Source organism: Tarenaya hassleriana, unplaced genomic scaffold (genome assembly GCF_000463585.1).
Source record: "Tarenaya hassleriana unplaced genomic scaffold, ASM46358v1 Cleome6, whole genome shotgun sequence".
NCBI lineage: Eukaryota > Viridiplantae > Streptophyta > Magnoliopsida > Brassicales > Cleomaceae > Tarenaya > Tarenaya hassleriana.
This window is the reverse complement of record NW_010968505.1, coordinates 2,073,354-2,095,660: the sequence shown is the minus strand read 5'-3', so window position 1 is coordinate 2,095,660 and position 22,307 is coordinate 2,073,354. Positions and strand designations below refer to the sequence as shown.

At 35.8% G+C, this 22,307-nt stretch overlaps 3 protein-coding genes and 1 long non-coding RNA gene across 9 annotated transcripts in view; all 4 read left to right on the top strand.

Moving 5' to 3' along the window:
- The first annotated feature begins 1,516 nt into the window (after positions 1-1,516).
- On the top strand, positions 1,517-5,344 carry LOC104799084 (protein NRT1/ PTR FAMILY 7.1). 2 transcript variants are annotated; one of them, XM_019200787.1, is made up of 5 exons: positions 1,517-1,604; positions 2,664-2,720; positions 2,849-2,999; positions 3,208-4,027; positions 4,426-5,344. In XM_019200787.1, exons 2-5 carry the CDS (start codon positions 2,673-2,675, stop codon positions 5,234-5,236), a joined length of 1,830 nt encoding a protein of 609 aa, XP_019056332.1. In that variant the 5' UTR covers positions 1,517-1,604; positions 2,664-2,672; the 3' UTR covers positions 5,237-5,344. The 2 variants fall into 2 exon arrangements, with proteins under 2 accessions (XP_019056332.1, XP_010519721.1); XM_010521419.1 differs by lacking the exon at positions 1,517-1,604 and having other exon boundaries at positions 2,660-2,720.
- Positions 5,345-7,651: 2,307 nt separating this feature from the next.
- On the top strand, positions 7,652-9,977 carry LOC104799083. 5 transcript variants are annotated; one of them, XR_769517.1, is made up of 7 exons: positions 7,653-7,749; positions 7,824-7,940; positions 8,032-8,124; positions 8,710-8,797; positions 8,923-9,387; positions 9,467-9,534; positions 9,607-9,977. It is a non-coding gene; the product is annotated as an uncharacterized LOC104799083 (long non-coding RNA). The 5 variants fall into 5 exon arrangements; XR_769519.1 differs by having other exon boundaries at positions 7,824-8,124; positions 8,923-9,053; positions 9,296-9,387; XR_769516.1 differs by having other exon boundaries at positions 7,824-8,124; positions 8,923-9,053; positions 9,255-9,387.
- A 1,975-nt stretch (positions 9,978-11,952) lies between these two features.
- Positions 11,953-13,361, top strand: LOC104799082. Its single transcript, XM_010521417.1, has one exon. It carries the CDS (start codon positions 12,017-12,019, stop codon positions 13,301-13,303), a length of 1,287 nt encoding a protein of 428 aa, XP_010519719.1. The 5' UTR covers positions 11,953-12,016; the 3' UTR covers positions 13,304-13,361.
- Positions 13,362-15,960: 2,599 nt separating this feature from the next.
- Positions 15,961-22,307, top strand: part of LOC104799081 (callose synthase 3) — a 13,011-nt gene continuing 6,664 nt past the window's right edge. Inside the window, exons 1-23 of the mRNA XM_010521416.2 lie at positions 15,961-16,064; positions 16,565-16,810; positions 16,899-16,999; positions 17,079-17,203; positions 17,323-17,416; positions 17,592-17,702; positions 17,784-17,900; positions 18,031-18,123; positions 18,550-18,641; positions 18,911-19,037; positions 19,419-19,556; positions 19,654-19,730; positions 19,823-19,916; positions 20,130-20,258; positions 20,341-20,458; positions 20,545-20,879; positions 21,025-21,077; positions 21,184-21,244; positions 21,419-21,500; positions 21,598-21,647; positions 21,732-21,818; positions 21,936-22,070; positions 22,169-22,266. Coding sequence (XP_010519718.1) covers positions 16,618-16,810; positions 16,899-16,999; positions 17,079-17,203; positions 17,323-17,416; positions 17,592-17,702; positions 17,784-17,900; positions 18,031-18,123; positions 18,550-18,641; positions 18,911-19,037; positions 19,419-19,556; positions 19,654-19,730; positions 19,823-19,916; positions 20,130-20,258; positions 20,341-20,458; positions 20,545-20,879; positions 21,025-21,077; positions 21,184-21,244; positions 21,419-21,500; positions 21,598-21,647; positions 21,732-21,818; positions 21,936-22,070; positions 22,169-22,266 — 2,510 coding nt within the window. The 5' untranslated portion in view covers positions 15,961-16,064; positions 16,565-16,617. The remainder of the gene's footprint in view (positions 16,065-16,564; positions 16,811-16,898; positions 17,000-17,078; positions 17,204-17,322; positions 17,417-17,591; positions 17,703-17,783; positions 17,901-18,030; positions 18,124-18,549; positions 18,642-18,910; positions 19,038-19,418; positions 19,557-19,653; positions 19,731-19,822; positions 19,917-20,129; positions 20,259-20,340; positions 20,459-20,544; positions 20,880-21,024; positions 21,078-21,183; positions 21,245-21,418; positions 21,501-21,597; positions 21,648-21,731; positions 21,819-21,935; positions 22,071-22,168; positions 22,267-22,307) is intronic.

Here is a 22,307-nt window from a genome sequence, read left to right as displayed (position 1 = left end):
TCTTATTAGACTCATTGGGCTTTGGCCCATTTTCCTCGTTTTCTATTGGATTTTTATTATCTGGATTTCGACAATAATTATGGTTATTTCCACGTTGTTATATATATATATATATATATATATAATAAAGTAATAAGAACTGGTTTTCTTGGGCATAGTATTGTTAAGATTCTGTAATATTTTTCGTTTATATTTACTAATCGCCTATGTTATGTGTTCGTATCTTTTTTGGCAAAGGGTATATGTATTCGTATCTTTATAAATTAGAATTTGCTTCTGGTTCGGATAAAATTTAAATCTTGTTTAGATACCAATTTACGATTATTACAATAAAATAATCTTTGATGTTTTTGGAAAATTAATACATTTTTTAAGAAAAATCTCCCGCAAATAATATATGCATAATTAACCTTGTATTTATGAATTAGAAAATTATGTTAAAAAAATATTAAACTGTGAGTTGCCAAACAACATAAGTATTGGAAAGTTTTTGCTATAGATGTAGGGATCTTTTTTGGGTTTGGTTTAGAAAATGAGAGGAGGACGTGACTCAAACATCTATTCTTATACGAATAACATATCCGTATATACAATGTATATATGTTAGTTTGTACGTACAAACCCGAACAGATGATTCTAATACCGTATAATCTATTTAAAGTGAACTTTTATTTACAAACTAATTGGACGTATTTTTAAAATTAAATTAAAAAATTTGATATAATAATCAAAATAATACTTTAAAAATACATTTTTTAATTAAAGTGATTATATTCGAACAGAAATCAATATTAAACATCTAATAGATATAATTTTATAAAACTGAAAATCTAAAAAAAATAACTTAAATATCCACCCTACTTTTTATTTCATAAAATTTTACCTTAATTCCTTTTTTCCTTTCCTTTTGTATATATTTTAAATATACGGATTATTCTGTCTTACAAATATTTTAATTTAAATGACAAAGCTTTTTTATAGTGAAAAAAATGAAAAAAACAATTTAAATTAAAAAAAAATCTCTTTTGTTTTAAAAAATAAGCATCGCTCCAACAAACGCGATATATATTCTCCCTAATTTTCTAACGGCGAATTATATCGTGTTAAGAGAACACAGAACGCCACAGAATCATAACTAATAAAGACCGTTGGATTTGATCTTCTCGCCACGTCATCAGAGAGTTCATGTCCGAAACCACCTGATCATCATCCATGTTGGAGTAGAAACAGTAAAAGACTTTGGATACAGATTCACATGTAAAGTCGGGGAAAAAAGTTTGTTACAAAGGCTCAGATAAAAAAGGAACTATTTTTTTTTTATTTTTTTTCTTCGAACTATATATTTTCAGAATTATATAATTTCGGAATTACATGTTTTCATTTCTGATCTTTCTTCCAAAGGAAAATTTTTTTTTCTTTCGAGTTGTTCTTGAGAAATTATCAAATTCGATTCATTGAGAAGAAAGATTTTCACTTGGAGAAAACTCTTTTTTATTTCAACCATAAATGACAAAAAGTCTCACGTATTCTAATTTCCAACAGTTTCTGTACATTTTGTTCATCGATACTCGTTCTTCTCCCACGTTAGAGATCTCCACGAAAAGGTGCGTTATGTAAAATTTCGTTTCTTTTTATAATTTTTTTTTATAATCGAATACTCTAAACCAAAACTCAAACTAATCGAGGGGATTGGATCTTATAATATGATTTGAAATATACATCATTTCTCTAAATTTAAAATTCGAACTTTAGGTGGAACAGACATTTTTAATTTTTGTGTCACGGAAATAATATATAAGAAGTGTAAATGAATTAAATCAAATCATTTCACATATCCGAATTCAGGAAAAAATATATATATTTTGTTCTTCTTTTTTTTTTGCCTCACGGAAATTTAAAACGAAATATTTACAAAAACAACGTCCAAAATTGATGTGTTTTGCAAGTTTTTCTTTCTCCGGACTCGAGATCTAATGATTAATGTAATGTCAAATGAATAGACTGTTCGTATAACAATTTGGTGATGTTACTGAAGCAACTTGATAAGAGCATTTAATGTACGTGAATTTCACTTATTATAATCCATGATTTGTATAGATCATTGAAATAGGTAACGTTTCACTATCAATATGACAACAATCTCTCTCTCTCTCTCTCTCTCTCTCTCTCAACACACACACACTTCTTTAATTTTGATTTGCAATAAAGGAAATTTTAGAATAAGTTATATGTTGATCCATGCAGGTTAGACAGCAGGAAATCTTAGTCAAATATTTTAGTGTGACTTATATTTTAGTCAAATATCCATGCAGGTTTCTTTCTTTCATTAATTTTTTAAAAGATTCTAAAATTTTATATATGCGAAATCCCGTTAAGCTCGAATTTCTGTTTAAATTCCGTTTTTATTTTGTTTTTTGTTTGAAAACGAAATCTATCAAAAATTGACCTATGAGAGAGATGCTCCAAATTTCCATCTCTATATATATATATATGTGCGTAACCTATTTGCATCATTATACGCCAAACATTAATGTTCAAATAATCATTACGATGTCTTTCATTTCTTCTCATTTATTCTCCATATTAAAAAAATAGAAAATTATAAATTTACATTTGCTGATCATCATCATAATTTCATTTTTAAATTTTTAAATTTTATACAGATACCTAAAATGGCCGATATGGATCCGAGCAACACCCTTGGCGCTGCTCCGCTAACTGTACGAGTAAAACGAATATATTTAATATCGTAATTCTATATATATATATATATAACATAATAACTATATTTATTTTTATTTGCTGTAATTTTTTCCTGAATTATATGTATATATTTTATTATGTGCAGCGTGGGAGAGATGAGAATTTGGAGGTCGAGGAAGTAGTAGAGATTCAAGATGAACAAAGCGCGGAATCTGTCAAGAACGATGATTCTTCTTCTAAGAAGGATACAAAAATGGTCAAAAAGGGTGGCTGGAAATATGCGATTATTTTGCTTGGTACGTAGCTTTCTTCTAATTGTAATCAAACATCCAACTTATAAACTACGTACAAAAAAAAAACCCTAGATATGTACATATACACATATTACATACCAAACCCTAGGTATGTACATATATACTGATACTGCATAATCTAATCATCACGAACCCTAGAGACTTTCCCTGAAGCTAAATTGTCGTATTTCCCTTTTTTCTTGTGATGCAGCGAATCAAGGGCTTGCGACGTTGGCGTTCTTCGGTGTCGGTGTCAATCTGGTTCTGTTCCTGACGCGTGTCCTAGGCCAAGGCAACGCCGAAGCTGCGAACAATGTCAGCAAATGGACAGGAACAGTTTACATCTGCTCGCTCATTGGCGCGTTTCTCAGCGACTCGTACTGGGGAAGATACTTGACTTGCGCAATCTTCCAAGTCATCTTCGTCTTAGGGATCGGTCTCCTCTCTTTCTCCTCCTGGTTCTTCCTCATAAAACCGAAAGGATGTGGCGACGGAACGCTGGTTTGCATCCCTTCCTCTTCCCTCGGGATCGCCCTTTTCTACTTATCCGTCTATCTTATAGCGTTTGGCTATGGCGGTCACCAGCCTACGCTCGCGACTTTCGGTTCGGACCAGTTCGATGACTCGTTAGAGAGCGGGATGAGCTCGAGGGCCGCGTTTTTCAGCTACTTCTACTTCGCCCTCAATGTCGGATCGCTGTTTTCGAATACGATTTTGGTGTATTTCGAGGATTCGGGTTGGTGGACGGAAGGTTTCTTGGTGTCTCTCGGGTCTGCGGTCTTGGCCTTGGCCGCATTCTTGGCTCCGACCAAAAGATACCGTTTTGTGAAGCCGTACGGAAACCCATTGCCACGTGTTGCTCAGGTATTCGTCGCCACCATGCGGAAGTGGAACGTTGTCCGTCCGACGAACCCGGAGGAGTTGTACGAAGTGGAAGGTCCTGAATCCGCCATTAAAGGGAGTAGAAAGATTCTTCATAGCACTAAGTTTGTGTTCTTGGATAAGGCTGCAGTGGTTACAGAGAATGACAGGTAATTAATAGACATATTTATTTTTACGAATTAAATAAGGCCTTTATTTTTTTAAATATTCGGTCTACAATTTCCGGGATAAATACAAATATTATGTGATTTATCTTGTTTAAACGTTGAGAAAAATGACGGTAGCTTGTTATCTGGGTCCAGAACGTTTTTAATAGTTTTGAAAATCGTACTGAAAATATTCAAATCTAATTACTTTTGGTTAACAAATTTTTATTTTTATTATTTTGGTTTTTTTTTCGAAAATATTACTTTACAATATTTCTTTTTATTGAGAATAATGAAGAATTTTAGTTGGTATATAGTTTATATTATTATTATGATTTGATTTGACTCTATGTAGATATTAAGAAAATAGAATGATTTTGATATTGTGAATATTGCAATAGGCATGGCACGGAGATCAACCCATGGAGACTATGCACCATAACGCAAGTGGAGGAAGCGAAATGCGTGATGAAGATGCTGCCAATATGGGCATGCACCATCATCTACTCCGTCATCTTCACTCAAATGGCTTCCCTATTCGTCGAACAAGGCGACGTCATGAACGCCCACATCGGCCAATTCCGCATCCCGGCCGCCAGCATGTCCGTCTTCGACATTTTCAGCGTCCTGATCTCGACCGGAATCTACCGTCACATCATAATCCCCACCATGAGGCTGACCGAGCTGCAACGGATGGGCGTGGGACTCGTGATCGGCATAATGGCGATGGTTGCCGCGGGATTAACCGAGATCCAACGCCTACGACGCGTGATCCCGGGGCAAAAGGAGAGCGAGCTGACCATATTCTGGCAAGTGCCTCAATACGTTTTGATAGGCGCGAGCGAGATTTTCATGTACGTCGGACAGTTGGAATTCTTCAACGGGCAGGCGCCGGACGGGATAAAGAGCCTAGGCAGCTCGTTGTGTATGGCGTCGATAGCGTTGGGGAATTACGTCAGCAGTTTGATGGTGAATGTGGTGATGATGATAACGACGAGAGGGGGGAACGATGGATGGATACCGGAGAATCTAAACGAAGGGCATATGGATCGGTTTTATTTCCTAATCGCAGCGTTAGCGGCTGTAGATTTCGTGTTCTATTTGGTTCTTGCAAAGTGGTACAGACCCATTAACGTCGATCAAGATAGCGTTAGGGGCGGTACCGGTGCCAGCCGGCAAGGGGCGGTGGTGGAGGAGTTGGAGCAAGTTTGATTTTGATGGGTTTTTTAGTTATTTATTTTATTTTTGTCGTTTTCAAGATGCTTGGGATCTTTCTTTTCTTTTTTTAAAGTCTATTGGACTAAATAAACTTCGTTAGCGGATGGGTTATATTTTGGCTTTGACTGGTTTAGATCCGGTCAAGTGTGCTCGGTTTAGTTGTACCGGAAGACTGTTCTGTTTTTTCGGTTTAGTTTTCCTATAATGTCATTGTGTAGATGTTCATTTGTTCTTCTTGCTCTGTTTTTTTTTTTTCTGTGTGGCGTTTTGTTAGTTAAGAACTTAAAAATTGGTAATGTTTAATAGTTTTAGTTTAAGAGGAAATTTGCAGGTCCCTTCCGATTGAACTGATTTTTGCATTTTCCAAACTATATCTTTTAACGGTTAATATATAATCCGAAATAACCCAACTTTGAATAAACATCACATTTGTTCAAACGAATATTGTTCTTTATTTATCTTTCTTATATCGTTTTTAACATATTCATTGGTTCAAATCTAACCTTCTTTTTTTTTAATTAATCTTTAGCCTCTTTCATTTCCCTCGTATTTATTATACCTCTCGATAAAACATTATCAAATATCTAAATAATTTCGAATTCGGTGTCATAATAAAAAAGATAAGACATCGAACTCGAAAGGTTTCGGCGAATGCTTGTTATTGGAATAATCATTGTATTGATTTTCTGAAGCTAATAGGAAGGTCTTGGCAAATAGGGTTGGACATTTAAACATGTTATCCGCGTATATATGGATACTCAGTCTTACGGTTATTCGAAAAACGGGTACTCGACACCTAAAAAAAGACAAAAGCGAGTACTAAAATGTAGAATATCCGTAAAACGGGTACGAGTACGTGTTTCGAATAGTGAAATAACGGGTACCTTCAGGTATCCCCATATATATTAAAATTATAAAATTATCTTTATATTTTTAATCTAGTTACCAAAATACTGCTATTTTTAATTTTCTTTTACTTGTCTTTGTTTTTTCTTCCGCTGACATTGCAAAAAAATATAAATATATATATACACATATATATATATATACTTACTTACTAACAAATTATTTTTTTTATATTTCAGAATTATATATTAGATTTTCAAAATTTGGTGAATTCAACAAATCATTTTCTATTTTTGAAAATTTTTCTAGGATTTTATTGATATTGTCGTATTTTAAAAATTTTCGAACTTTACATGTGGTTTTGGACCACAATATGTATGCTTTTGTTAAATATTTGGTTTAGTTTTATATTGGGTAATGTTTTAGATAGTTATTTGCGAATATTCGTCTTTTAGTTGCGGATATATGTTAGACGTGTATCCAAACGTTATGAGAAAGAGACAGAGATAATATTTTTCTAAAATCCGCGAAGACAAAAACGAATAAGAATATCTCCAAAAATACAGATACCCGACGCGTGCCCAATCCGTGGTGACCCTCTATTGGCAAAATGCTTCTTCACCCCGATCACATAACAAATCCATGATTCGAGCTCCATACGACGTCGTTCTCTAAGTCCGAAGCCTCTGTTCTGCACATAGATTTCCCTTGTCCTTGGTTTTCTCCTCTTTTTTTGCTCCTGATTATTAGAATTTCCTTCGATTCTGTAATAAATTATGTTTTTTTTATATAATCAATTGTTTATGTTAGATTTTAGGAAATAGTTTATAATAGGTAAATTGTAATTATCCAACCAGTCCCGTTTAAACATCATAGCTTATAAAATATTCTGATTGTTTTGTTACCTCCCATGATAAATATTTTATGTTGGAATAATGTCTATAATTTGATAAAAAATAAATTTTGTGGAACCATGTACGGTCTTATCTCGGCGACCATCCAATAATATATGGCCACGTCAGCTAATCTTTTTGACTCTTTGTCAATGTGTTTTATACTAAAACGACGGAGACTGTGACAGCAGCCATTGAATATTTATAGGCATTTTGTTTTATATTTTAACGAATTTCCTCCAATCAAAACGACGATTTAAATACCGTTAATGTTCCTTGCGTTAAGCTTGATTAATATGAGTCGTACAGGGTCAAAGTAGTCATTTGATCTTCTGAAACGGTTGTCTTTTTTATAGGGACTTTTTTTAAATTCGAATCATCAAAGACAAAAATGCCCACGCTTCTCCTACTTTTTACGTTTTTGTCTATGGTAACTATTTTGCGGGCCCCCTTTTTGTTTTTTCACAACATGAACGGACAAAATTACCCCCGTCCTCCTTGCACTCTTTTTTTCTTCCAAATTTAAAATAGTATATTATTCGTGAAAAAGATAGTATTAATGATATTTATTTGACGAGGAAGGTTTATTTATGGGAGCCATGTATTCTTACTTAGCAGCGAAGCATATTAAAGTTGCAGAATATTTTTTTGTTAAAGTTAACATAAACAGTTGATTTTACAAAGTTAAAAAAATGAGTGGTAATCTCCTATAACATCCTTCCGCTCGATCCTGATGGTGCAAACCATGCAACTATGAGACACCTTGAGGTTTGTCTTCGAGATCTCTCAGTTTATGGTGACCGTTACACCTCTGCAGTTGAATAACGCGCGCTTTTCTGCAGATCCAAGCCGCCGTCCTTGCGCTTCGTGACACCAGAGGTCTTCCATGGCCAAAAGGGCACAAGAAACAGGAGGACGAAGACGTGCTTGACTGGCTTCAGGAGACGTTTGGCTTTCAGGTTATTCGTGTCACAGTAGTCATGCGATCTATGATAATTTTAGCCCTTTTGGGGCTTGCTTTAGTTCATGAACTATATAATGGTTCTGCAGAAAGACAACGTGTCTGATCAGAGGGAGCACCTGATCTTATTGCTTGCTAATGTGCGTACGAGGCAATTTCCAAAGGATGATCAGCAGCCAAAGGTTCGTCCCTTGTTTTAGTATTGCAGCTAATCGGCAGTCTAATTTCCTTTGATGTTTTGTGCTCTAGACATGCCGATGTTACGTAGGGGTGGCCAATTCGGTTATTAACCGAATAACCGAATCGAACCAAACCGAATAAGACATAACCATACCTAAATCGAACTCGACATAAAAACCGGACGATTATGAATTCTTTAAACCCAAAAAACCAAAACAGAACCGAAAAAAACAATTTCTTTGAAGAAACGAATTTTTTACAAAAAAAAACTAATCCGAGCCAAACCGAATTGGAAAATAACCAAATCAAAGTTTATATAAAAACTGAATGATTATAGTTTTTTCTATAATTGAAATAATTGAACCCGAATATAACTGAACCCGAACCGAAACCCGAATGGGCACCCCTACTTTTACACTTGTTTGAAATCTGCACAAAGTTTATCTTAATTTTTGACAACATATAATTTGGATTATATATGTTTAGTGATTTGATATTTAGCTTTTCCAAAGATCTGTGTTTCCTCAAAGAATAAAATCAATGTTCTGTGGATTTATGGTGATAAACTGTGATCCCTCTGCCGTTAGACGATCAAACGGTTACAGAAGCAATGAAGAAGCTCTTCAAGAACTACAAGAAATGGTGCAAATACCTTGGCCGAAAGAGTAGTCTTTGGTAAGGGCTTATTGAATTTTGCGTTTTGACTCGTTATAGATTTATTATCGAGCGACAAAATTATATATATGTTAAGTGACCTTAAAAGTGAAATATTTGTGTCAATGCATGGTTTTGGATTTTAGGATGCCTACTACACAACAAGATATGCAACAACGCATGCAAGTTGTTGTATATGGCTCTGCATCTTCTCATACGGGGTGAAGATGCGAATCTGAGATTCATGTCGGCATGTCTATGCTACATTTATCATCATGTACGGTTCGGTTTGCGTCTCATCTTCTGCACTGCAGCTATCCTTGCTCGTGTCTTGGCACGTTTTGATCTGGCTCTTATTCTTGTTTTGTGTTATGCTCCTATCACGTGAAGTCGTGTATTGGCATGTTTTGATCCGGGTCTCATTACCGGACATGGCTATTCTATCCCTCTTTCTGATCTACGTCGTGTTTTTTCAAAGATGACATTTGAATTATATGGCATGCTGGCCGGGAATGTTAGTCCCATGACTGGGGAAACTGTGAAGCCAGCTTACGGTGGTGAAGAAGACGCGCTCCTCAAGAAAGACTCCTATTTACGAAGTGATCGCAAGGGTATGACACAATGCTAACCACATTCTGCCTGCTTCTGTTTTTAATAATATCCAAACTTATTCGACTGCGTGATTTCTAGGAGGTTGAAAGGAGCAGGAGAGAAAAGCCGAAGCATTCCAACTACGATGATTTGAATGAGTACTTTTGGTGATAATCATTTCTATCTTGTTTTGTTTACTTCCTTCAATAGTTGATTTAAGGTACTCCCTTGTTTTACAGGTCGACTGATTGCTTCCGGTTAGGTTGGCCGATGCGAGCTGATGCTGATTTCTTTTGTCTGACCGTTGACCAGCTCAATTCACAGAGATCCGGTTACCACAGATTATCTCGGTTCTTATACTTCTGCTTTGTTGGATAGTTGCAGCAATCTAGATCTGAATTTCGTGAGATGGTGATGAGGACAACTTCCAGTATATAGTTGCCGCAAGTAATCTACATGTATAGAGGAAAATAATGTCCAAAACATCATGTCTGATAAATCTCAGATATCTTCAACTTGAACCGTTTGAAATATGATATCCACTGATCATAAGTTCGTTCACTTTTTCTATCCATAAATTTAATCGAGACTTTGAGTATAATTTTTTACTTATTTATTACTCATTATCAACATGAAGTCATAGAGCTCACATAACGCTTTCATATCGTTAGTAAAAATAAGTTAAAATGATGGATATATAAAACCGCATACATACCCAGTAATAAAACGACTTCAATCCGACCATGAGGCCTACCGAGCTGCAACAGATGGGCATGGGACTCGTGATCGGCATAATGGCGATGGTTGGCACGGGATTAATCGAGATCCAACACCTAAGACGTGTGATCCCTGGGCAAAAGGAGAGCGAGCTGACCATATTCTAACAAGTGTCTCAATACTTTTTGATAGGCGCGAGCGAAGGTTTCATGTACGTCGGACAATTGAAATTCTTCAACGGACAAACGCTAGTCGACGGGATAAAGAGTCTAGACAGCTCGTTGTGTATGGCGTCGATAGCGTTGAAAAATTACGTTAGCAGTTTGATGGTGAATGTGGTGGTGATGATAACAGCGAGAGGGGAGAATGATGGATGGATACCGGAGAATCTAAACGAAGGGCATATGGATCGGTTTTATTTCTTAATCGCAGCGTTAACGGCTGTAGATTTCGTGTTCTTGGTTCTCGCAAAGTGGTACAGATCAATTAACGTCGATCAATATAGCATTAAGGGCGGTACCGGTGCCAGCCATCATGATGTCGTGGTGGAGGAATTGGAGCAAGTTTGATTTTGAAGGATTTTTTAGTTATTTATTTTATTTTACGTTTTTTATGATACTTGGGATTTTTTTAAAGCCGATTAAACTAAATAATCTTCGTTAGCGGATGGGTTATATTTGGTTTTGACCGGTTTAGATTCGGTTAAGTATGATTGATTTAGTTGTATTGAAGACTGTTCTGTTTTTCGGTTTAGTTTCCGTTTAATATTGTTAATTTTTTTTTTTGTAGCGTTTTGTTAGTTAAGAACTTAAAATATAATTTGGACTCGGATTAAATATAGAAAATTTCCAAAAAAGTATTTTTTGGAAACTTCGATCATTTCCGTTTCAATCCTAATTTTACTATTTCGAAAAAAAAATCCCACGATATTAAATATAATTCAGGTTTGCTATTTTGGGGGGAGAAATTATTAGAAACATTTATTTTCATTTGGGTAATACAATGGGCATTGTTAAATGTTACAATACAAAAAAAATCCTGTGTCTTAGTTAAGAAAATCACTAAGTTTTAGAGCAATTTGATAAAATACGCAGACGGCATTTGTTCATATTCCAATTCATGGATTAAATGTGAAGCTAATTTTAAGATTCATTTTTTTTCCATATTTTCCAAAATAGGTAGATTTTCTTTTACTACCGAATTAAATACATTCCTAGTTTTGGACTCTTTTTTTTCATATATATGACTAAAGTAAATATATATATATATACTTATATTTAGTCAACTCATCTAATAATTATTAGATAGAGATTACGCATAACAAAAATGTTTAATCAACGAATTTTAATTGATTTCTTCGTTTTAGAAAGAAATCTTCCACGTGAGATCTACCAGAAATTAAATTTGTCAAAAAAAAATCCATTAACTAAAGAGAAAATCTACTTATGTGTACTTTATACTTAATTTTACACAATCTTAGCAATATTGTTACACGTTTTTTTCTCTTCCAAAAAAGGAAAAGTATCATTTTTACTGTATATGCACAATATATTAACCATGGATCAGAATCATATGACATTAAAAGAAAAACTAAAAAAAAAATGCAACGTTTTTTTTTTATATAAAACTATATTGATACTCTAAACAATTCAACCGCTGCTAAATTTTAGACATATTATAATATAGTTATTATGAATGTCTCTACAATATTCATATATTAATCATTAATAATCAATTATATTTTAAGTATGTAGATTTCTTTCCCTTCAGATTTATTTCTTTTTCAAATTTCTACAATTGACATGTTCGTTCTCAATATAAAATGGTATAGAATAGTTGCAAGCCAAGCCATGCCCTGTGTGTTTTTTATTTCCGTACACAATCCATTAAATTACGATTTTACCCTTCTGTCCGTATCTCTGTCCCGTGGACATGTCTTTCAACATGCCCTCAAACCCATTTGTCTTGAATTCTCATGCCGATGAAGCTTTTGTTTTCGGCGCCATTGGAAATCATTTGGTCCAAAGTAATTCTATGTTGGTTTCTTCTAACCATAAGAACCATGATGTTTCTGGTCATGGGAAATACGGCAATATGTTGAATAGCGTGAAACAAGAGCCCGGCATGGTTCTTCCTTCACGCTATTTCCCGTCATCTTCTTCTTCTTCGTCGTCGTTCATGTGTTCTCGAAACTCGATACCGATTCCTTCTTTCGGGCCGAGCAATCAGTTTGAGCTCGGAAAAAGGATGGTTCGAGAGATGAGAAGAAACCTCATCTCGACGTCGCCGCCAAGGACTCGGGTCTCAAGCTCTATCGATTACTTTCCTATCGAAGATAACCCTCATATGACCCGTGTATCTATCACCGAAACCGTCACAAAGCAATTGTCCGCGGTCGTTCCGACCAACAACATCGTCTCTGTCCAAAACGACATGGAACGCGTGAAACGTGCCTTGGTCTGTGAATCCAACGTTTGGAACTCCCCGGCTAGACACGCGAGTTTGTCTCAAAACGTTCATGGCCGAACCAAACGTACCGAGATCTTGAGGGCTCAACCTCTAAGCATCGTTTCTCCGCGAGTTCATCATAACCGAAATCCTTATCCTTGGCACCGCGGGAAAAACAAACTAGACAATCTTTTCCCTCGATCCCACAAAGATCCGGTTTATCCCGGATCCTTCAACATCTCCCCTTCATCGAATCATCGTGATATCCCGAATAACGGCTGTCAAGAGTTTCATCTACAAGCAAACCAAGGGAAAAGAAGCCGCGAATATAAAAAGGATGGAGATATGGTCGAGTATTTCTTCAATTATTCCGAGGAAGACGAAGACAATGGCTACGACGGGCGGACTCATAGCCTACCTTACGAGAAATACGGGCCATATACATGTCCCAAGTGCAACAACGTGTCCGACACTTCGCAGAAGTTTGCGGCACATATGGTTTCGGTTCATTATAAGAACGAGACGAGCGAGGAGAAAAGGAAGAGGCTCCGCGCGAGGTACAAGAAACGATTTGGTATGCTGCACCCGGAGATGGTAGGCGTCAAACTCGACATCTCCGAGCATTTGGGGGCGCGAAAAGAAGTTGAGAATATCGATTCAGAGGTCAAGGAAGAAGAAGGAACTGAAACGGAAGATGGTGGGAGTAGCAAAGGATCAAGCAATGGTGAGGGTACGCTCTACAACGTTGTTGTGAAACAAGAGCTTATGTAGTTGTTGTTTTTTTATATATTTTTTAAAGTTTTTGTAATTTAAAATAAATATGGATATTTTCAAACTTCGAGCCTTACTAATGTTTTAACAGTTTAAATTTAAGAGGAAAATTATTGGAATATACAAGACACAACCCCTGCCGATTGTACTTATTTTTTGCATCTTCTAAAATCTAAACTAATTGGTTAATATGTAATCCGAAATAACTCAACTTTGAATGTGTATGATCACCCAAAATAAAACATAACATTTGTTCAACCTAATCTCATTCTTTTTTTTTTAAAATCTTTCTTATATTGTTTTTACCATATAGTCTTTGGTCTAAATCTAATATCTTTTTTGTAATTAGTCTTTAGTCTCTTTCGTTTCTATCGTATTTATTTTATCTATCAATAAAACATCATCATATATCTACGAAATTTCGAGTTCGGATCGAAAGACCGAAACTCTGATACCATCTTAGAGTTTTTGGTGTTGTAGTTTTTCTTAGGGGTGGGTAATTCGGTTCGATCGGAAATCTGGTCTTGAACCGTACCGAACCGATTAATTCGGTTTCGGTTCGGTTCGGTATTATATAAAAATACCGAACGATATGAAATTTGAAATACCGAACGATTCAGAAATGGTTCGGTTCGGTTCGGAAAATACCGAACGGTATTTCAGTATTTTTATTTTTTAATTAAAAAATATTTAATATTAATAGTTAATTATGATATTTATTAATATTACGAGTTTGTTTGCGTAATGCATTGAGATTAATGTTGAATTTTTTCCAAGTTTACAAATTCAAAACTTTTATTTTGTTGTATAAAATTATTATGTTGGATCTCTTTACTTTTATATTATATGAATTATAAATATGTCATGAACCATCGCGAACCGTTTTTATTTCGGTTCTTATTTAGTACTTGTTTATTAGTACCGTACCATCCCAAACCGTCATAATACCAAATCGAACCGAACCGAATAATATATGGTACTAATTTGGTACAAATTTTATAATATCGAATAAACCGTTCCCAAACCGAACCGTTAAAATTCCGAAACGAATCTCGAAACGTCCGCCCCTAGTTTTTCTTGTTTCGTAACATTTTGGAGTTTTATCGATTTTTTCAGATGGAAGAACCAGAATTCTAATATTATTATAATCTAAACCTAGATTGTTTTTTATTTACCCGATGAACAGATCTTGAGTATATTTCCGAGTAGAATCAAAATAGAATAAATAACATAACAAGAAAATGAAAAAGAAGATTCATTATGTATACCCTTAACTCCTTTAATAACCCTTAGTTCCATACGACGTCGTTCTATAAGTCCGAAGCCGCTCTCCTGCGCAGAGGTTTTCCTTGTCTAGCTTCTTCTCTTCTACACCTGTATTAAAATTTTCTTCAATTCTGTCATATGATATATTTTTTTTTATATAATAACCAATTGTTTATGTTAGATTTTAGGAAATAGTTTACAGTAGAAAAATTTTATGCATCTTGGAGGATACCATCCTACCGATGACACGAATAACCTTCAAGATGTAGATCAAACGTTATTTTTAAATGATAAAATATTACGATTTTTTTTAATATATAGAATAAAGTATTATTAGATCGCACAGGTATTTTGTTTTATATTTTAACGAATTTCCTTGAATAAAAGCGACGATTTAAATACAGTGAATGTTCCTTCCGTTAAGTGTGATTAATCAGTCCTACAGGGTCAAAGTAGTCATTTGGTCTTCTGAAACGGCTGCCTTTTTGATAGGGAATCTCTCGTACTTTTTTGAAATTCGAATCATCAAAGACAAAAATGCCCACGCTTCTCCTACTTTTTACGTTTTTGTCTACGGTAACTATTTTGCGGCCCCCCTTTTGTTTTTCACCACATGAACCGACAAAATTACCCGGCCTCCTGAACACTCTTTTTTTCTTCCAAATAAAAATAATATATTATTCGTGAAAAAGATAGTATTAATGACATTTATTTGACGAGGAAGGTATATTTATGGGGCTACTTTATAAGTATTGTTATTGTTTTTATATTAAATATTATATTCTTAATTATCTGATGAAAAATATTTGTGGACTATAATTTTGTTTATATTGAAAAATAAGATTAATTTTTTGTTTAGTTCTGATTTATACTGAACTTGTTTGTCCATTTTAAAATGTGTCTACCTTTTTATGCAAATTTTCATTGTATATAAATGCTTTATAGACAACAAAAATTTAAACGTGAAATTGATATGTCAAACATATTTATTAGATTTAGAAAACTATAAAATTTTCTATTTTAGTTTTATTTAATAGATACGTATCTTAATTTTGAATTTGAAATTTATATGATTTTGCAAATCAACGTTTCTTTGCTCTTTACATAATTGTTTCTAATATTATTCTTCGTACCAAAGATATATTTTTTTATTGCAAATATTTACCGTAAAAAAAGTCCCAACGGTCAAACGGATTTCATGACGGTTACTCGAAGGTCTACACAATTTAAACTCAGTGTCATTTCTGTAAATATTCGGAAGAACGAACCTCGTTTTAAACACACACTTCAAAGAGCCATAATTTTTTCCTCATCGATGGCAAAGCGGTGGAAAAAAAAAGAGAAAGATTACATAAAACAAAAAACAAAAACAATGTACACACACATTCTTAGTAGCGAAGTAGCTTAAAGTTGCAGACTCTTTTTCTATCTCCCTCTTTTTTGTTTCTCTCTCTATCTCGCTCTCTCATTGTTAGGGTTTCCAGATTTTCCCTCTGTAAGTTCCTTTTCTGCTTCTTCGTCGTCGCATTTTCCATACTCATTGGGTTTTTTCGCTGTTTTTCTGCGTCGGTTTGGTGGGTTGTTTCAGATGCGTGATTTGTTTGTCTGATGTTAATCTACACGTCAAGTGTGAGTTTTCAAAAAAAATTTCTTTTGCTGAAATTCGTAATCTTTCTGTATCCGGCATTGATGGGTTCTTTCTTTCTTTCTTTCTTTTTATCGTTCACCATGTTCCTCTGGGAATTGTTTGTTTCTTTGTCAATATTTTTGTTGTGAAGTTTGCAGGACAAAAAGATATTTCTTTTCAGCTATTGTTCTTATTTTGAGCATTCTGATTTTCTTGGATAGTGGTTTGTGTTTTGAAGCTTTGTGATGTAATGTTGTTAGTTTGCATGTCTGGATCTGTTTGATTTACATGACATTCTTGTCCTACTTTGCTGATGCCCTTCCTAGTTGCACTTGGATTGAAGCCTTGTCATTTGTTCGGTTTGGTAGGAAACTGAGAGTTTCTGATTCAAGGGGTTTGATCGGAACCCCATTAGAGCAAAATGTCTTCTTCAAGAGGAGGGCCTGATCAGGGGCCATCCCAGCCGCCGCGCCGTATTATGCGGACACAGACTGCTGGTAATCTTGGAGAGTCATTTGACAGCGAAGTGGTTCCGTCTTCCCTTGTCGAGATTGCCCCCATTCTCCGTGTTGCTAATGAAGTTGAATCTAGCAACCCTAGGGTTGCTTATCTATGTAAGTATTTGTATCTTCTATAATCATTTCGCCTGGCATTGGTTTTTGTTGATCTGCTTCCGGAAACTTACGTGTGCTCCGAGTGTAGGCCGGTTTTATGCGTTCGAGAAAGCACACAGGTTGGATCCCACTTCCAGTGGAAGAGGTGTAAGGCAGTTTAAGACTGCCCTCTTACAGCGTCTTGAAAGAGTAAGCTTTCTTAATCCTTCTCGCGGATTTAGTATGTTGTTGGACAAACATTCTCTAATGGTTGATCCACTTTGTGCAGGAACATGATCCGACTTTAATGGGACGGGTTAAGAAAAGTGATGCCCGTGAAATGCAGAGTTTTTATCAGCTTTACTATAAGAAGTATATCCAGGCTTTGCACAATGCAGCTGACAAGGCTGATCGGTTAGTTTAATCTGCCCCACATTTTCGGTTTGATATCCCAATAGCATTCTATTTGTGTTTATTGTTTAAGATAGCACCAAGTTCCAAGAACTGATGCTCGGCATTTTGTTTGTTTCTAGTGCCCAATTGACAAAGGCATACCAAACTGCAAACGTTTTGTTTGAGGTTTTGAGGGCTGTTAATCTGACGCAGTCTATTGAAGTTGATCGGGAGGTTAGCCATTGTGACATTCTGATTCTTTTGTCTCTTTGGTTTTTTAATTTCTTTTTCAGTTGCATTATCATTCCTCCATGAGATTCATTTATCTCTCTGTGCATATATTGTGAATGTTTTCCACCTATTGATTGCTTTCCTTTTGCAAAATAAAAATGAGTGGTAATCTCTGCAGATTCTGGAAGCTCAAGATAAGGTTGCTGAGAAAACACAGTTGTATGTCCCCTATAACATCCTTCCACTTGATCCTGATAGTGCAAACCAGGCAATTATGAGATATCCTGAGGTTTGTCCTCTAGATCTCACTTTTCGGTGACTGTTATACTTTTGCAATGAGATTCATTGAATAACACAAGCTTATCTGCAGATTCAAGCTGCCGTTCTTGCACTTCGTAACACTAGAGGTCTTCCATGGCCAGAAGGGCACAAGAAAAAGAAAGATGAAGACATGCTTGATTGGCTTCAGGAGATGTTTGGCTTTCAGGTTATTTAAGTTTGATGTAATTGTTGAATACAATTTTGTGTTACAGCAATCATGTTCTATGTTATTTGCCAAGAGGATAATATTCCTTATTGGGGCTTGCTTTAATTCATGAGTTATAATGGTTCTACAGAAAGACAACGTGTCTAATCAAAGGGAGCACCTGATCTTATTACTCGCTAATGTGCATATAAGGCAATTTCCAAAGCCTGATCAGCAGCCAAAGGTTCGTTCCATGTTTGAGTACTGTAGCGGATCAGTAGTCTAATTCCCCTTTGGTATTTTATACTGTAGACATGACGGACTGTTACATATGCTCTCTTCTTTTACTGTTATTTGAAATCTGCCGGAAGTTTATTTGATTTCATTCTTATTTTCTGTCAACATAGAATTGGATTATATACGTTTAGTAATTTGATGATTAGCTTTTCTAAAGATCTGTATTTCTTCCGACGCAATTATCAGGGGCACGCTCTACCACTGAGCTAATAGCCCGTCGTGTGGGCCTCCTGCTGGGGGCCCGCTATGCCAAGGATAAATCAGTGTCTTCCTTTTAACTATGCACATCATGTGGAATTTACTGCCTTTCAACTGGTATTTTCTTTTGTTCTGGGGTTTTTATGGTAATAAACTGTTATCCCTCCCTCTGCAGTTAGATGATCGAGCGTTGACAGAAGTAATGAAGAAGCTCTTCAAGAACTATAACAAATGGTGCAAATATCTTGGTCGAAAAAGAAGTCTTTGGTAAGGGCACATTGAATTTCTCTGTTTGATTCGTTATAGTTTCTGTACGAGTAGCTAATAAAGCGAGTAATGAGCATAAAAAGATATTAGAGTTGAAATGACCAGAAGAAAAGATCTAATATTGAGCAACAAAGATTCGGTATATATATCGTTCAACTTATGGTACCCAACATTTGTATTTTATAGCTAGGAATTTATGCAAACCCTTAACATGGTAATGAGTGACCTTGAAGTGAAAGATCTGCGTTAATGCATGATTTGAATTGTAGGTTACCTACTATACAACAAGAAATGCAACAGCGCAAGCTGTTGTATATGGCTCTGTATCTTCTCATCTGGGGTGAAGCTGCGAATTTGAGATTCATGCCAGAATGTCTCTGCTACATTTATCATCATGTATGCTTCAGTTTGCATCTCTTCTATGCTTCAGTTTATCGTCCTTGCTTGTGTTTTGGCATGTTTTGACTCGGGTCTTATCCTTTCTATCAGCAATATGAGGTTTTGTTGTCGTGCTCCTATATGGGAAGTCTGTCTCTCCTTATTGATGCTTGGATAAAGGGGCTAACTTAAAAGGGATAACATAACCTTGTGTAGAATCATGTTTTGGAACTGGACCAAGCATTTGCATACATGTTCTATCTAATGTAACCGTTGCTCTCCATCAACTTGATGTGTTTTTCTTCAAAATTGCATTTGTAGTTGCTTGGTACTCAAAGATCCATTATGTATTACTGAATATTTCATCTCTCTTTCTGATCTATGTCATGTGTTTTGCAGATGGCATTTGAATTATATGGCATGCTGGCTGGGAATGTTAGTCCTATGACTGGGGAAAATGTGAAGCCAGCTTACGGTGGTGAAGAAGATGCATTCTTGAGGAAAGTTGTGACTCCTATTTATGAAGTGATCGCAAGGGTATGGTGCAATCTTTCAGCCTTCTCCAAATGCTAACAACATTCTGCGTTCTTCTGTTTTTAGAATATCCTAACTTATTCGATTGCATGATTTCCAGGAGGCTGAAAGGAGCAAGAGAGGAAAGTCAAAGCATTCTCAGTGGAGGAACTATGATGATTTGAATGAATACTTCTGGTGATAAACATTCTATCTGCCATCACTCTAGTCGTTACATTTGTTTTGTTTAGTTTCTTCATTAATTAGTTTAATCTATTCTTATTTTGCAGGTCAGTTGATTGTTTCCGGTTAGGTTGGCCAATGCGAGCTGATGCTGATTTCTTTTGTCTGCCTGTTGACCAGCTCAACTCGGAGAAAAATGGGGTACATAATTACTACAGATTATCTCTGTTCTTATTCTTCTGTTTTGTTGGATAGTTGCAACTTGCAACCTAATCTAGAACTGATTTTCGTGAGATGATGCTGGGGACAACATCCAATATATAGTTTCCACAAGTAATCTATATGTATGGATGATTATAATGACTTAACACACAATTGCTGTCTTTTCCTCTTGTACTTCTAATTTTTATGCAGGACAACAGCAAACCTACTGTTGCCAGGGATAGATGGGTGGGAAAGGTTAATTTTGTTGAGATACGCTCCTTTTGGCATGTGTTTAGAAGCTTCGATCGAATGTGGAGTTTCTTTATTCTGTTCCTTCAGGTATTACTTTCTATTGAAAATTCCTTCTGTTCTCTTGTATTATATAGTCCAAGATTTTGATGATGATGTTTACCTCTGCAAGGTTATGATTATTTTGGCTTGGAATGGTCCGGGAGGACCAAATACAATCTTTCGAGCTGATGTATTCAAGAAAGTCCTGAGCGTATTTATCACAGCTGCAATACTGAAGCTTGGGCAAGGTTGGTAAATGTTGCAGTTCTATGCTTGTCTATTCTCTTCTTGCTCTGGAAGGAAGAAAGTAATCTTACTAGACCCTTTTCTGCAGCTGTTCTTGATGTGATCCTGAGTATCAAAGCCCATCGGAGCATGTCACTTCATGTTAAATTACGATACATCTTGAAGGTGCTCTCTGCGGCAGCATGGGTGATAATTCTGCCTGTAACTTACGCCTACAGTTGGAAAGATCCCCCTGCATTTGCTAGAACTATCAAAAGTTGGTTTGGTAATACCATGCATTCGCCTTCACTATTTATATTGGCCGTTGTTATCTACTTGTCGCCAAACATGCTTGCGGCTGTTCTGTTCCTCTTCCCCCTGCTTCGCCGGTTCCTTGAGAGGTCCAACTACAGAATTATAATGCTAATGATGTGGTGGTCACAGGTATGTCTCTATTCTTTGCATCTTAATTCCTGCTCAAAAGGTAAAATGGAATGCAGCAATCACTTTTTAAAGTTTTGCAGTTTGTGCTGTTACCTGTCCTATTGAAATGCACCGATTGTTAACTGTGTTCTATATTTGCTTGCAGCCTAGACTCTATGTTGGAAGAGGAATGCATGAGAGCGCTTTTTCTCTCTTCAAGTAGGAACCCAGTATCTGAAAGTGAAACCATTAGAGTTCAGTGTCTGAAGCAAGCAATTTTCCTCGGTTTACTTATGTTTTATTCCCTGTTCTTTTTCTCTCGCAGGTATACCATGTTTTGGGTATTACTTTTAGTTACAAAGTTGGCGTTCAGTTACTACATAGAGGTAATTGTCTCTCATTGTAGATTATATTCTCATTATGCTTCTTGTGAGAAGAGTGTCGGCAGTAGTAATAGTTGAAATCTATAATGAAGATAGCGATGAGATTAACACTATCCAAATATTATTAACTGTACTGCCATGCTGAGCATTGTTTGACAATCTTTTTATGTTCAACAGATCAAACCGTTAATAGGTCCAACAAAAGCTATCATGAGCGTCCGAGTGACTAATTTCCAGTGGCATGAGTTCTTTCCTCGTGGTAATGTTCTTTGCAAATCCATTGCATGTTTGTGTTATTTGCGCCTTAATGAAGACATATTAATTGCTCTTTCACTACCTTTATGTGATATTTACAGCAAGGAACAATATTGGTGTTGTTATTGCTCTTTGGGCTCCTATTATTCTTGTAAGTATATGGTCATACCAACCTTCCATCTGTCCTCTCTTGTCTTCTGATATTGTTAATCCTGAGTTGTCCTTCCTGGTGTAGGTATATTTTATGGATACTCAAATTTGGTATGCCATATTCTCCACATTATTTGGTGGTATTTATGGTGCATTCCGTCGGCTTGGGGAGGTAAATGTCTATTGCAAAATCTAGTAGAAGCTGTGCTGTTTAAACGTTGAGCACAATATTTACTTTGAAATTACTTTTTAGTGATCTCTTAACCTTTCTGTTATTTATTTTTTATAGATCCGTACGCTGGGAATGCTTAGATCACGTTTTGAGTCACTGCCTGGAGCATTTAATGCCTGCTTGATTCCAGATGGAGTCAGCCAGCAAAGAAAGAAAGGACTAAGGGCGACTTTATCCCATAACTTCACAGAGGTTTAAGTTTGTTAAACTGTCGGCATTTTTACCAAGAAGTCGCAGTAAGTATATTAAAGGCCTCTCTGCTTATTGCTTGTACATGTCATTTACTTCAGGTGCCACCTGTTAACAAAGAGAGAGAGGCTGCAAGATTTGCCCAGTTGTGGAACACAATTATCAGTAGTTTTCGAGAGGAAGATCTTATAAGCGATAGGTAACTTTCCCCAAATCATTTGCATGCCACAGCTCTTTCCC

What these genes read in the sequence shown, in the direction of transcription:
- LOC104799084 (XM_019200787.1), top strand. Translation starts at nt 2,673, where the DNA reads ATGGCCGATATGGATCCGAGCAACACCCTTGGCGCTGCTCCGCTAACT. An exon ending in TTGGCGCTGCTCCGCTAACT is followed by an intron (nt 2,721 to 2,848) that starts GTACGAGTAAAA and finishes TATTATGTGCAG; the next exon opens with CGTGGGAGAGATGAGAATTT. An exon ending in ATATGCGATTATTTTGCTTG is followed by an intron (nt 3,000 to 3,207) that starts GTACGTAGCTTT and finishes CTTGTGATGCAG; the next exon opens with CGAATCAAGGGCTTGCGACG.
- LOC104799082 (XM_010521417.1), top strand. Translation starts at nt 12,017, where the DNA reads ATGTCTTTCAACATGCCCTCAAACCCATTTGTCTTGAATTCTCATGCC.